Genomic DNA, 15,675 nt, shown 5'->3' with positions numbered 1-15,675 from the left:
GTAGTGTTTGATCATATAAAATATATGTAGTACATGATGAACTACTCACGTCCACGAGGTACAGTTTTTCCCGCGAAACTGCTTTTTCAAATTATGTAGTTTTATCTACGGTTTATGTTCGGCCACGTTAGTTTCGACCCGCAAACGAGATCTTCGTGAAATTGCAAACGTGTTTTGCGGGTCGAGATTTCGTGGGGTCTGCTAAAGTTGCTCTAACTCGCCGGAGTAATCGCCTCCCGCGACCAGAGGCTTCTCGTACATGACTGATTTTTTTTTTGAGACAATCGTACATGGAAAACGAGAGATGAAGAATGGAGGCTTCGGCCCGTGAACCCAACCGGCCCACGCGTCGTCATTTGGATTCCTTAGCCCACCCTCAGAGTTTCTGCGCGCTCTGAACTGAAGAGAAATCAGTCGTGTCTCGGTGACAGTCGGATTGCTCGCTCCCGCCGCGTTACGGCGTGTTGCCGCCATGGCGATGGCGACGCTGGGGATTTCAAATCCGACTCCGGGAAGAACTTGGAGCGTGACCGCCACGCCACGACGGCCATATTATCCCCCCACCCCAGCTGATTCTTTCGCGCTTTTCCTCTCCACCTTTTTTGTTTGGTCTGACCGCATCGATCGTACGCGCTTCAGTTCTTGATCCACTGCCATCAGGCGGCGACGATGGCGCTCGCGCCCGGCTCCAGCGGCGCCTCCGTACGCTGGCTGCCGTCCTACACCGCGGTTGCGCGCTCACCTCCGTCCCACTGCGGCCACATGCTGGGCGCCCCCGTCTACCTGGGCTTCCGCGTCGACGGTGAGTGCCGCAACCCGTCGTTTGCCAACTACTACTACGAGGACGTCGAGGAGGACACGCCGCCGTCGTACTCCCCGGGGGCCCCCTCTCCTCCATCCCAGTGCGGCCTCATGCTCGGAGACCCCTTTCCCCCGAGCTTCGGCGGCCGCCGCGGGTGCCACAACCCGTCGTCTGCCGACCACTACGAGGAGGACATGACACCGTCGTACACCCCGGGTGCGCCCTCGCCGCCGTCCCATTACGGCCTCATGCTGAAGTCCACGGACGCCGCCTTCTTTCCGGGCTCCGGCGTCGGCAGCGAGTGCCATAGCCAGTCGTCTGTCCAGCGCAACGAGGAGCACACGCCGTCGAGCCCTCCCCCGCTCGCGAGCTCCAAGGATTGCACTCCGTCGAGCCCTCTGCCGTCGCCGGGCTATACTCCGTCGGACACGGAGTCGTGCACGTCGCCGTATTACACACCATCGACCCCGACGCCCAGCACGCCGGCTCCGTCGCCCCTGGTGTCCGAAGCCGAGTCATCCACGTCTGCACCGCGCCGCCGCCACCATCCGTACCAGAGGAGTGGCGCCAGCAGAATCAACCGCGGAGGACGGCAGCAGACCTTGAGATATTGACATCTTATAACAGGAGTGCGATATTGGATTCTCTTTTGTATAAATTTTGCATTGTTATGCATTTGTTTATTCCTTTGGCAAATCTATATATTAGCAATATATCTGTACAACTTTTGTTGAGGATGTGAGATTGTTCTTGGTTATTGCCTCTCGTTTTTCATGGTCGGAGCAGATCGATGCAAATTGCAATTCCTACGTGAATCAATTTGTTGAAAATCACCTCCAGCAATTGTCATGCTCTGTGACTGTGTGATGTCTGAGAGTTTGTTACACGACCAGATTTTACTTTTTGTAAGAAATTAGAGAAACAATCTCCATTTCTAACACAACCATCACATGGCAGATATCATAGCATCCATATGTATTCTAGATAAATAAAACACATTCTGCACTAATCCTTCGACATGCATCTACAAAAAGCTCACAGGATACATCACTCATTCACACTTCATCCTGTCAATACAAAATGTCTCTACATCTACAGTTTGATCACTACATTGTTGGTTTGCTACTTCCTACATCCTTTGTCCAACACATTGTCACCTCTTTGTTTTCATGGGGTTCCGAATCATGTATAAGGGATACAGCAGAATAAAAATGCATCATGCCTTCGTGCCACCCCCACCTGCATGGATCAAGAATACCAGGTTTGCCGGGGAGAGTTACCAGCGCCATATTAGTACAAATTTTTCCATAAATTCAGTTCCAAAGTTGCAAGCTTTGATACTCCCACTAGAAGGCTAAGAAATCAGCAAGCAGAACTACATGATTATTTTCTAAGATTCCACAACTTGTCATGATGTGAAAGATTATTAAGGCGATCTCCAACGCTATCCCCTAAACCCGACATAGTATTCGTCCATGTGAGGCATCCGCAAACATTGATATGGCAGCCGCCGTCTAACCCTAACCATCAAACGTCCGGATATATTTCAAACGGAATTTGAATAAACCCGACAAATTTCATGCAAACCAGGCGTTTCCATTTAAAGTGGACCAAATTAATTACATTTTTGACATATTTTGTCATGATGTGAAAGATTATTAAGGCGATCTCCAACGCTATCCCCTAAACCCGACATAGTATTCGTCCATGTGAGGCATCCTCAAACATTGATATGGCAGCCGCCGTCTAACCCTAACCATCAAACGTCCGGATATATTTCAAACGGAATTTGAATAAACCCGACAAATTTCATGCAAACCAGGCGTTTCCATTTAAAGTGGACCAAATTAATTACATTTTTGACATATTTTGTCATGATGTGAAAGATTATTAAGGCGATCTCCAACGCTATCCCCTAAACCCGACATAGTATTCGTCCATGTGAGGCATCCGCAAACATTGATATGGCAGCCGCCGTCTAACCCTAACCATCAAACGTCCGGATATATTTCAAACGGAATTTGAATAAACCCGACAAATTTCATGCAAACCAGGCGTTTCCATTTAAAGTGGACCAAATTAATTACATTTTTGACATATTTTGTCATGATGTGAAAGATTATTAAGGCGATCTCCAACGCTATCCCCTAAACCCGACATAGTATTCGTCCATGTGAGGCATCCCCAAACATTGATATGGCAGCCGCCGTCTAACCCTAACCATCAAACGTCCGGATATATTTCAAACGGAATTTGAATAAACCCGACAAATTTCATGCAAACCAGGCGTTTCCATTTAAAGTGGACCAAATTAATTACATTTTTGACATATTTTGTCATGATGTGAAAGATTATTAAGGCGATCTCCAACGCTATCCCCTAAACCCGACATAGTATTCGTCCATGTGAGGCATCCGCAAACATTGATATGGCAGCCGCCGTCTAACCCTAACCATCAAACATCCGAATATATTTCAAACGGAATTTGAATAAACCCGACAAATTTCATGCAAACCAGGCGTTTCCATTTAAAGTGGACCAAATTAATTACATTTTTGACATATCTTGTCATGATGTGAAAGATTATTAAGGCGATCTCCAACGCTATCCCCTAAACCCGACATAGTATTCGTCCATGTGAGGCATCCGCAAACATTGATATGGCAGCCGCCGTCTAACCCTAACCATCAAACGTCCGGATATATTTCAAACGGAATTTGAATAAACCCGACAAATTTCATGCAAACCAGGCGTTTCCATTTAAAGTGGACCAAATTAATTACATTTTTGACATATTTTGTCATGATGTGAAAGATTATTAAGGCGATCTCCAACGCTATCCCCTAAACCCGACATAGTATTCGTCCATGTGAGGCATCCGCAAACATTGATATGGCAGCCGCCGTCTAACCCTAACCATCAAACGTCCGGATATATTTCAAACGGGATTTGAATAAACCCGACAAATTTCATGCAAACCAGGCGTTTCCATTTAAAGTGGACCAAATTAATTACATTTTTGACATATTTTGTCATGATGTGAAAGATTATTAAGGCGATCTCCAACGCTATCCCCTAAACCCGACATAGTATTCGTCCATGTGAGGCATCCGCAAACATTGATATGGCAGCCGCCGTCTAACCCTAACCATCAACCCGTCCGGATATATTTCAAACGGAATTTGAATAAACCCGACAAATTTCATGCAAACCAGGCGTTTCCATTTAAAGTGGACCAAATTAATTACATTTTTGACATATTTTGTCATGATGTGAAAGATTATTAAGGCGATCTCCAACGATATCCCCTAAACCCGACATAGTATTCGTCCATGTGAGACATCCGCAAACATTGATATGGCAGCCGCCGTCTAACCCTAACCATCAAACATCCGGATATATTTCAAACGGAATTTGAATAAACCCGACAAATTTCATGCAAACCAGGCGTTTCCATTTAAAGTGGACCAAATTAATTACATTTTTGACATATTTTTGTCATGATGTGAAAGATTATTAAGGCGATCTCCAACGCTATCCCCTAAACCCGACATAGTATTCGTCCATGTGAGGCATCCGCAAACATTGATATGGCAGCCGACGTCTAACCCTAACCATCAAACGTCCGGATATATTTCAAACGGAATTTGAATAAACCCGACAAATTTCATGCAAACCAGGCGTTTCCATTTAAAGTGGACCAAATTAATTACATTTTTGACATATTTTGTCATGATGTGAAAGATTATTAAGGCGATCTCCAACGCTATCCCCTAAACCCGACATAGTATTCGTCCATGTGAGGCATCCGCAAACATTGATATGGCAGCCGCCGTCTAACCCTAACCATCAAACGTCCGGATATATTTCAAACGGAATTTGAATAAACCCGACAAATTTCATGCAAACCAGGCGTTTCCATTTAAAGTGGACCAAGTTAATTACATTTTTGACATATTTTGTCATGATGTGAAAGATTATTAAGGCGATCTCCAACGCTATCCCCTAAACCCGACATAGTATTCGTCCAGAGGCATCCGCAAACATTGATATGGCAGCCGCCGTCTAACCCTAACCATCAAACGTCCGGGTATATTTCAAACGGAATTTGAATAAACCCGACAAATTTCATGCAAACCAGGCGTTTCCATTTAAAGTGGACCAAATTAATTACATTTTTGACATATCTTGTCATGATGTGAAAGATTATTAAGGCGATCTCCAACGCTATCCCCTAAACCCGACATAGTATTCGTCCATGTGAGGCATCCGCAAACATTGATATGGCAGCCGCCGTCTAACCCTAACCATCAAACGTCCGGATATATTTCAAACGGAATTTGAATAAACCCGACAAATTTCATGCAAACCAGGCGTTTCCATTTAAAGTGGACCAAATTAATTACATTTTTGACATATTTTGTCATGATGTGAAAGATTATTAAGGCGATCTCCAACGCTATCCCCTAAACCCGACATAGTATTCGTCCATGTGAGGCATCCGCAAACATTGATATGGCAGCCGACGTCTAACCCTAACCATCAAACGTCCGGATATATTTCAAACGGAATTTGAATAAACCCGACAAATTTCATGCAAACCAGGCATTTCCATTTAAAGTGGACCAAATTAATTACATTTTGACATATTTTGTCATGATGTGAAAGATTATTAAGGCGATCTCCAACACTATCCCCTAAACCCGACATAGTATTCGTCCATGTGAGGCATCCGCAAACATTGATATGGCAGCCGCCGTCTAACCCTAACCATCAAACGTCCGGATATATTTCAAACGGAATTTGAATAAACCCGACAAATTTCATGCAAACCAGGCGTTTCCATTTAAAGTGGACCAAATTAATTACATTTTTGACATATCTTGTCATGATGTGAAAGATTATTAAGGCGATCTCCAACGCTATCCCCTAAACCCGACATAGTATTCGTCCAGAGGCATCCGCAAACATTGATATGGCAGCCGCCGTCTAACCCTAACCATCAAACGTCCGGATATATTTCAAACGGAATTTGAATAAACCCGACAAATTTCATGCAAACCAGGCGTTTCCATTTAAAGTGGACCAAATTAATTACATTTTTGACATATTTTGTCATGATGTGAAAGATTATTAAGGCGATCTCCAACGCTATCCCCTAAACCCGACATAGTATTCGTCCAGAGGCATCCGCAAACATTGATATGGCAGCCGCCGTCTAACCCTAACCATCAAACGTCCGGATATATTTCAAACGGAATTTGAATAAACCTGACAAATTTCATGCAAACCAGGCGTTTCCATTTAAAGTGGACCAAATTAATTACATTTTTGACATATTTTGTCATGATGTGAAAGATTATTAAGGCGATCTCCAACGCTATCCCCTAAACCCGACATAGTATTCGTCCATGTGAGGCATCCGCAAACATTGATATGGCAGCCGACGTCTAACCCTAACCATCAAACGTCCGGATATATTTCAAACGGAATTTGAATAAACCCGACAAATTTCATGCAAACCAGGCGTTTCCATTTAAAGTGGACCAAATTAATTACATTTTTGACATATTTTGTCATGATGTGAAAGATTATTAAGGCGATCTCCAACGCTATCCCCTAAACCCGACATAGTATTCGTCCATGTGAGGCATCCGCAAACATTGATATGGCAGCCGACGTCTAACCCTAACCATCAAACGTCCGGATATATTTCAAACGGAATTTGAATAAACCCGACAAATTTCATGCAAACCAGGCGTTTCCATTTAAAGTGGACCAAGTTAATTACATTTTTGACATATTTTGTCATGATGTGAAAGATTATTAAGGCGATCTCCAACGCTATCCCCTAAACCCGACATAGTATTCGTCCAGAGGCATCCGCAAACATTGATATGGCAGCCGCCGTCTAACCCTAACCATCAAACGTCCGGGTATATTTCAAACGGAATTTGAATAAACCCGACAAATTTCATGCAAACCAGGCGTTTCCATTTAAAGTGGACCAAATTAATTACATTTTTGACATATCTTGTCATGATGTGAAAGATTATTAAGGCGATCTCCAACGCTATCCCCTAAACCCGACATAGTATTCGTCCATGTGAGGCATCCGCAAACATTGATATGGCAGCCGCCGTCTAACCCTAACCATCAAACGTCCGGATATATTTCAAACGGAATTTGAATAAACCCGACAAATTTCATGCAAACCAGGCGTTTCCATTTAAAGTGGACCAAATTAATTACATTTTTGACATATTTTGTCATGATGTGAAAGATTATTAAGGCGATCTCCAACACTATCCCCTAAACCCGACATAGTATTCGTCCATGTGAGGCATCCGCAAACATTGATATGGCAGCCGACGTCTAACCCTAACCATCAAACGTCCGGATATATTTCAAACGGAATTTGAATAAACCCGACAAATTTCATGCAAACCAGGCATTTCCATTTAAAGTGGACCAAATTAATTACATTTTTGACATATTTTGTCATGATGTGAAAGATTATTAAGGCGATCTCCAACACTATCCCCTAAACCCGACATAGTATTCGTCCATGTGAGGCATCCGCAAACATTGATATGGCAGCCGCCGTCTAACCCTAACCATCAAACGTCCGGATATATTTCAAACGGAATTTGAATAAACCCGACAAATTTCATGCAAACCAGGCGTTTCCATTTAAAGTGGACCAAATTAATTACATTTTTGACATATCTTGTCATGATGTGAAAGATTATTAAGGCGATCTCCAACGCTATCCCCTAAACCCGACATAGTATTCGTCCAGAGGCATCCGCAAACATTGATATGGCAGCCGCCGTCTAACCCTAACCATCAAACGTCCGGATATATTTCAAACGGAATTTGAATAAACCCGACAAATTTCATGCAAACCAGGCGTTTCCATTTAAAGTGGACCAAATTAATTACATTTTTGACATATTTTGTCATGATGTGAAAGATTATTAAGGCGATCTCCAACGCTATCCCCTAAACCCGACATAGTATTCGTCCAGAGGCATCCGCAAACATTGATATGGCAGCCGCCGTCTAACCCTAACCATCAAACGTCCGGATATATTTCAAACGGAATTTGAATAAACCTGACAAATTTCATGCAAACCAGGCGTTTCCATTTAAAGTGGACCAAATTAATTACATTTTTGACATATTTTGTCATGATGTGAAAGATTATTAAGGCGATCTCCAACGCTATCCCCTAAACCCGACATAGTATTCGTCCATGTGAGGCATCCGCAAACATTGATATGGCAGCCGCCGTCTAACCCTAACCATCAAACGTCCGGATATATTTCAAACGGAATTTGAATAAACCCGACAAATTTCATGCAAACCAGGCGTTTCCATTTAAAGTGGACCAAATTAATTACATTTTTGACATATTTTGTCATGATGTGAAAGATTATTAAGGCGATCTCCAACGCTATCCCCTAAACCCGACATAGTATTCGTCCATGTGAGGCATCCGCAAACATTGATATGGCAGCCGCCGTCTAACCCTAACCATCAAACGTCCGGATATATTTCAAACGGAATTTGAATAAACCCGACAAATTTCATGCAAACCAGGTGTTTCCATTTAAAGTGGACCAAATTAATTACATTTTTGACATATTTTGTCATGATGTGAAAGATTATTAAGGCGATCTCCAACGCTATCCCCTAAACCCGACATAGTATTCGTCCATGTGAGGCATCCGCAAACATTGATATGGCAGCCGCCGTCTAACCCTAACCATCAAACGTCCGGATATATTTCAAACGGAATTTGAATAAACCCGACAAATTTCATGCAAACCAGGCGTTTCCATTTAAAGTGGACCAAATTAATTACATTTTTGACATATTTTGTCCGGACATACGGCAGCCGGCCAGTCGGAATGCCAACACCACCGACACCGGTGGCGGTGGAAACTTCTCCGCCATGACGATGTTGAACTGCACATGAACCTTCCCCATGATGAAGCTGGCATGGATCCGCGTGAGCACGGACTCCGGCTCATCGTTGGGCATCGTCAGGTCATCATCGCTTACCTCCGGCAAGCTTGCCTCAAGGCCGGCCAACTCGTGCTTCTACTACGGAGGAGGAACGAAATCAGAAGTGGTGATAGATTATGTGGTATTAGCTTTGACCCGTGAGACAACCTAACATCTGTGCTAGCCGCTGCCAGCACCACGGCTTTGAAATCTACTTCCTATGTAAAGAAATATAAGAGCGTTTAGATCACTACTTTAGTTACCTAAATGCTCTTGTATTTCTTTACGGAGGGAGTATAACTCGCGTCAACAAAGAGAGTGGCTTAGGTGTTGAAAGATGGTTTGGTCGGAGTTGGGGGAAGCGGTTAGGTCACTTGCGCCCTGTTTATCACATCAGATGCATTTTGCATGAATGCTCCATGATTCGTCTAGCCACGTCAAACTAACATTGGGCACAGTTGACAGAACGGTGCAGAACTTTAAAATGTCGAAACTAGAACAACTTACTTGAATAGGGTAAAAACTAGAACAATTTTTATATGAAATATAGCACGAAATGTCCCAAAGGAGTAAAAATCGGATAAATGCAATCAGTACCAAGTCAATCATGTCTACCTCCTTGCTCTCGCAAATATGATATGTCAAAAAAGGTATCTAAAATTCTAAAATAGCGAGCACCAAGTAATATCCGATTAACTTCCTCAGGAGCTTCTCTCTAGTCTCTAGCGGCGAGCCTTCTTCTTCGGCAGGAAGACGTCTGTCAGGACGGTCTCCGACTTGAGGGAAGCAAGGAGTATCTCCAGCGCCTACATTCAAAAATCCAAAACACACAAAACAAAAAATCAATCATCAATCAATCAAGTTAAGCAAAATCACAATATAAATAAGTTCATAGGGTCTTGAAATAAATTAGAGCACATCACACACCTCTTCTTTGCCGATTTTTACAGTCTTTTGCTGCAGTGCACTGAGGTCCAGGGTGCCAAGCTCTGTGATGCCCAACAACGAAATAGTCGTGAAAAAAGATGCCGGAGTCACCGAAAGGTCGTCCCCAATCGTGTACGTGGATGTAGGTAGTGACGTGGCTGTTGTTGTTCCAACAGGGTCAGGGGCGAGTGTCGTTGCGTTGTTGAGCTGCGCACTCAGTAGCTGTTGTAGGCAGGAGAGCGTAGCTCGGCCGACAGCCGGGCTGAGACGCCGCTCTTTAATCTTGTATTTCGCGTCCAGTTTCTCCGCGCTGCTGAGCACGTTGCCAAGGCAGGGACAGGAGACAACAGGTTGACAACAGTGCCAAGCGGCAGGGACAGGAGACCGGTGAGGAACTCCACGACATCGTTGCCTGCCTCTGCGAAGCACACCTTCTCAGACTTGGTGTCGATCAGGACTCAGGAGCTTCATCGATAACTACATAGTAGCCACATTTTCCTGTTATAGTTTGATTCAAACCTTCTTATGAGCAACACTACTAAGGGCATTTCTAATCGATCCCCTAAAAGCTAGTGAAGTATCCGGCGGAGTAAAGTTAGTGGAGTAAATTTTTATAAGCAACACTACTAACTGACAAAAAGAATGCATTAGTAGAAAAAAATGATTTTCCAAGAGTTGGAGCAGATAGCGCAATATCATTTTTCTAGAGTGTAACCCAAAATCTTTGTGCCAGGGACAATTCCAGATTAGTGACAAATATCTATAAATATTACTTGTAAATGGATTATTTGTGTAATATGTATAAAATATAAAAATGGCGAGACCAACCAGATCTACTTTCAAAAATTCATAGCAAGCAAATTGCAAAGATTCATCCACTTAAATTTGGAGCTTCAATATGCAAAATTTATGGTTAAGGAGGTAGTAATGTATACCTGAAACATCACTGGCTCCTCAAAATACTCCTCGTAAGAATAAGCAACAATACCCCGGCTATAATAAACTGTACATGCAGATGCAAAAAAATAAAATCAGTTAAAGCTTAGACTGCTACAACAAAGCTCAATCTTGAAAGGGTGAGTTTTACATTAGATTGAGCTCGGCTCAAAGGATCTCAGTGACTATCCAGCAAGGCATGCCCTACACTCGTAATTTCAGAAAGAACTAGTCCATCTAGTACTAGCCAGGCTTGATCTAAGTGCATGTACATCAATCAAACCATATAAAAGATTGGCACGACATTAGTTGATGGAGCCAACATTACAAACACAATAGATAGTTTCACTACCACATTAGTAGATCTAACTAGCGTATGGTTACCGAACCTAAACGAACATGCTATGATCAACCTTTAATATCCCTGTATCGCTCTACACCTACGTACCTCAAACCGCACATGCATCACCTCTGAAACCCATCAAATAAAGCCCTCACGAATCCTAGCAGATGACAGTTAGACGAATATGAACATGAAGCAAAAGGTAGCAGAAGGCGGTGGTGAGAGAGGAAATCTCTCACCTTCACAGCGTTGGAGTCAATTGCAAGAAACCACCACATTTGTGGCTAGGTTTGCAGAAAACCACCAACTCGTTAATCCGTTGCAAAAAGCATCGCAAAATCACTTAAGTCGTTGCAAAAAGCACTGATCGGGTGATTTAGCCCGTTTGATCACTTTCTGACAAGTGGGGCCTGGCTGTTAAGAGCTGACTTGGCAAAACATTGACACACACACCCCCTAGACCTTTTAAAAAGTGCAATCAGCCCCCTCGGTGTGGACAACCTCAGCGCACTGGCCCTGATGTCCGATTGGCACGGCGGCGCCCTCGTCGGCGTCGGAGACGGGTACGGCCGCGGTAGAGGACAAGGAGGCGGCCGAGGTGTGCGCATTTTCGAGGCGTTGGCCTGCCGGTGCTGCAGCGATGTGGAGCACGCGTCGGAAGCCGAAGCAGAGGAGCGGCAGCCTCCTCTGATGTGGTCGGCAAAGAGAGTGGAGGGGAAGGAGGCGACGAGCTCCACCTGCTCGACAAGCCATTCCCGTCGCCCTCCTCCATTGAAGAGGATGAGCTCGAGCCATAGGCCGCTCTGGCGCTGCCACGACAGAAGCACTCGCGGCGTCTGCCCCATCGAGGGAAGGCAGCGGGTGCGCTTCCAGCGGCGGCGACGGGAGCCAGTGGGGGCGGCGCGGTGACGGGATCCAGCGGCGGCGAGGGAGCCAGTGGGCGCGGCGCGGCGACGGGAGCCAGTGGGGGCGGCGCGGTGACTGGATCCGGTGGCGGCGATGGGAGCCAGTGGGGCGGCGCGGCGACGGGAGCGGGTGGGGGCGGCGGGGAGACGGGATCCGGCGGCGGCAACGGGAGCCGGTGGGGGTGGCGCGGCGACGGGAGCCGGTGGGAGCTAATTGGAGCAAGGGACGGGGATTGGGAGGGAGGGTTTGATTGCTTTTCATTTTTAGATACAGGGGTGTGTATGACATTTGGTTGCCAAGTCAGCACCTTACAACTCGGTCCTACCTGTCACAAAGCGATTAAATGAGCCAAATCATTCGATTAGTGCTTTTTGCAACGGCTTAAATAATTTTGTGATGTTTTTTGCAACGTATTAACGAGTTGGTAGTTTTCTGTAAATCTAGCTATAAATGTAGTGATTTCTTGCAATTGACTCACGGCGTTGCCTGACTTTGATGACCGCTGCCGCCGCTTGCCGGCGAAGAGACGAGAAACTTGATCAGGGCGACGGACGGCTGGCACGACGAGGGCTTTGTCGCTGCACCCGCAGGGTGAATCGGGGGTTAGGGCATCTTTTTTTTAGAAACGGGGGGTTAGGGCACTTATGTGGAGGGCCCGCATCAGCTCACTCGGAATTTTCTTGGCCCGTTAAAGAGGCCCATCCGCTGCACGTTGGACGACCTTAGCATGTCTGCCTATTCATCGCTCCTTGTATTTTGGAAAAATGTTCATGTTTATAAAAAAAATGTTCATTTTTTGCGGGAAAACAAATATGTACAAAAAATGTTCATATTAACAAAATATGTTCATGTTTCTTTAAAATGGTTATGTTTTTTTTGAAAAAAAATCAACCATGACTAGATTTATGTTCATGTACTTTGAAACAAAAGGTTCACTAATGCCCCCCCCCCACACACACCCCCAAAAAAACAGGAAAAACGAACAAAAACACGAAGACAAAAAGGTTGAACCGAATGGAAAATCAGGAAAAAAGGTGGGGCAATCGAGCATGGGCCTCTCTTGGACAAGAAGATAAGAGGGAAACTAAAGACACATGTACAGAAACCAACTGATCTCAAAAATAAAATGTACATAAACCAATTGTTCAATTCAAAATTGCTTCACGGCAAAGGCGTTTCGGAAACTCATTCTCAATCAGTCTGAGTGGTGGCCGTGTCAAATGGTGGTGGTTTGTTTGGGTCAACATCGGTATTGTGATGATTTTTCTTCCATTTTCTTTGTGTTTTTCTGTGATTTTGGTATAGTTTTCTTTATAAACCAAGCAACTATATTTTTTTTTCTATCTATATGAAATGTGCATGAACACCATGCCCTCAGATGAAGTTCTGTAAAAGATAATTCTGGTTGTAGTGCATCTTCTTCCACATTGACACCACACAAGAAGGCAATTGAATGCCTTCCTCCTCTCTCCTCTTTTTTTTTGGGCAAAATTCCTCCTCCCTCTTCGATGTTCTCTAAACTCAACCTTTTGCGTTGATCTACCGTCCCACCGGCAAGGACGTGCTCTGACTTCCTCTTCTTCTGATTACACATATCCATAAATGTGTGCATGCATGTGTACGCAAAAGCTATTCCGATGTATATAGTTAGGCCCTATTCAGGACGAAGGAATTTTACGGGAATTGTAGTGGGTTTTTTCCTTCGGATTTTTTTCTTTAGAGACGTACGGCACGAAGGAAACTGCCTAGGCGATTCCTCGGGAAAGGCTTCTTAGCCTACGCTTTTCACGGGAACTGAAACATGGGGCGGAAGCTCATTTTTCGCATAGGGTCGTGGCAAACTGGTGCAGCGCATGAGTGCGGGATGTGATACGGCTGGTTGCCCTTGATTTTTTTTATCCGGCCGTCAGTGCATTCTCTCATATACAACTATATTGACTTCCTGCGTTCCGATCACCACTTGTTTAAAATTTTCCTCCAATTTCAAGCCTATAGGTTTTCACTTTAGGCTCCACCCTATTCCTACGCACTTTCTATTCCTTTGTTTTGAGCACCTACGTTGCGAACATGGATGTCACGAGACTTAGAATCCTACATGAATTGGAAACATAGGAATCAGCAATAGACGTTGTTTGGTTGCAGCTCAAGAAACACACAAGAATCTTCTACAGATATATGGCGTCATTAGGTTTGAAAGATTGTCATAAGAAAAACATAGGAATGGGGATTCCAGAGGAATACTTCCTTGCATCTGATTTGCAGGAAACGGGTACATGATTTATTTTTGATAACTAAACGGGTAAATGAATTCCTTAAGAATGCTACTCATTTTTTGTGTTTTTTAGGAAACTACACATCCACTCAAAGCTCTTCTCTTTTTTTTGTGTAGGAATGAGGCAATAGAATTGCTTAGGCTGGTCACAATGGGGAGGAATTTAGGAGTAACATCACACACTCCAATACAACTTTGCTTATGTGGCACATATTTAATAAAGAGAGAGGTGCTTGTGGTAACTAGCTAAGTTACCGGAACATCACACACTCCAAGAAATAATGAGTCTATAACCTAATAAATACATCGTTGCATGACACTACATAGATGTTCCTACCCACTATGGAGGTAGTAACATAGTCTAGGGAAGTGTGTAAGTTACTAGCTTATGTTCTTGCCCATTGTGACCAGCCTTAGGATGACAAGTGTTGTCCTATCATATTTCTGTACTACATCTATTTTCTAGTACGTTTTGATTTTCGGCAAACCGAATAAGCCCATAGAGTGGATACGATAGTTGTCATATTCGAAGTAATTTTCCATAGGAATTTTGGAGGATCCATTCCTTTGAACCAAATGAACTCTAGAAGGAAAAATTCATAGGGAATACTACAAAGTTCCTTTGAAAATTCTTTGAACCAAAGGAAAATTCTGAAAATATTTTTGAAATAAACTTGACCTTTCATTGTACTAGTGAGAAAAGTTTCACAAAAGGAAAATTCCTCTTTGACTTGTTTTCAAAAAAGACAAATTTTGGGTCAAAATAGCGTGAATAGTGACCTATAATAGCAAATATTTTTTGTTTTTTTTGCTGTGAAGTCAACGTTGGTTCTTTTTTGGTGAAAATGTATATACTAGTGCGCAAGTAAGTCAAGTTTAATCTAAAAATACTTTTGAACTATTTTGACTTTTTGTTTAATTATTTGAAAAAAATACTCCATATAGGGTGTATATACATGCGAGAGCCAAAGGGTATTTCCCGGCAAGTGCTATCTTATCATATTTTTGTACTACTTACATTTTCTACGTTTGGTTTTCCAGCAAACCGAATGAAGCCCATACTAGAATGGATGCGGTAGTTGTCATATACAAAGGAATTTTGGATCCTATGGCATTGTAGTGTAGGAAAGCATTCCATTGGAATTTTAGAGGATCCATTACTTTGAGCCAAATGAATTCTAAAGGAAAAATTCATATGGAATACAAAATCCCTTTGAAAATTCTTTGAACCAAAGACCCTTTTAGGCTGAGGCGGCCGGAGCCAATCTCATGCGTTTCAACCATCCATCAGCATGCACGCGTGCCAGAATGCCAGTCAATGTTGCATCCTATATGATCTTCCCAATGGCCTTTCAATTGAACCGCCGCTTTATCTTCCCAATGAGCTAGCATACGCACTGCTGCGCATCGAGTAAAGCCCAAAAATGACGGCAAGCAATAAATCTTCGCAAGTTCCCCATGAACTGAACGGCGCAT

At 43.7% G+C, this 15,675-nt stretch overlaps 1 protein-coding gene and 1 pseudogene across 1 annotated transcript; both read right to left on the bottom strand.

Annotated features, from left to right (window-relative positions):
* Nucleotides 1-9,327: 9,327 nt before the first annotated feature.
* LOC123060248 (uncharacterized) lies at nt 9,328-10,194 on the bottom strand (annotated as a pseudogene).
* Nucleotides 10,010-12,188, bottom strand: LOC123056773 (CASP-like protein 4A2). The gene is made up of 3 exons (XM_044480048.1): nt 11,759-12,188; nt 10,678-10,745; nt 10,010-10,240 (listed from the first exon to the last, which is right to left on the bottom strand). Exons 1-3 carry the CDS (start codon nt 12,186-12,188, stop codon nt 10,220-10,222), a joined length of 519 nt encoding a protein of 172 aa, XP_044335983.1. The 3' UTR covers nt 10,010-10,219.
* Between the last annotated feature and the right edge of the window lie 3,487 nt (nt 12,189-15,675).

Source organism: Triticum aestivum, chromosome 3A (assembly GCF_018294505.1).
Source record: "Triticum aestivum cultivar Chinese Spring chromosome 3A, IWGSC CS RefSeq v2.1, whole genome shotgun sequence".
In the NCBI taxonomy this organism is placed as follows: Eukaryota; Viridiplantae; Streptophyta; class Magnoliopsida; order Poales; family Poaceae; genus Triticum; species Triticum aestivum.
This window is presented reverse-complemented; position numbering and strand designations above follow the sequence as displayed.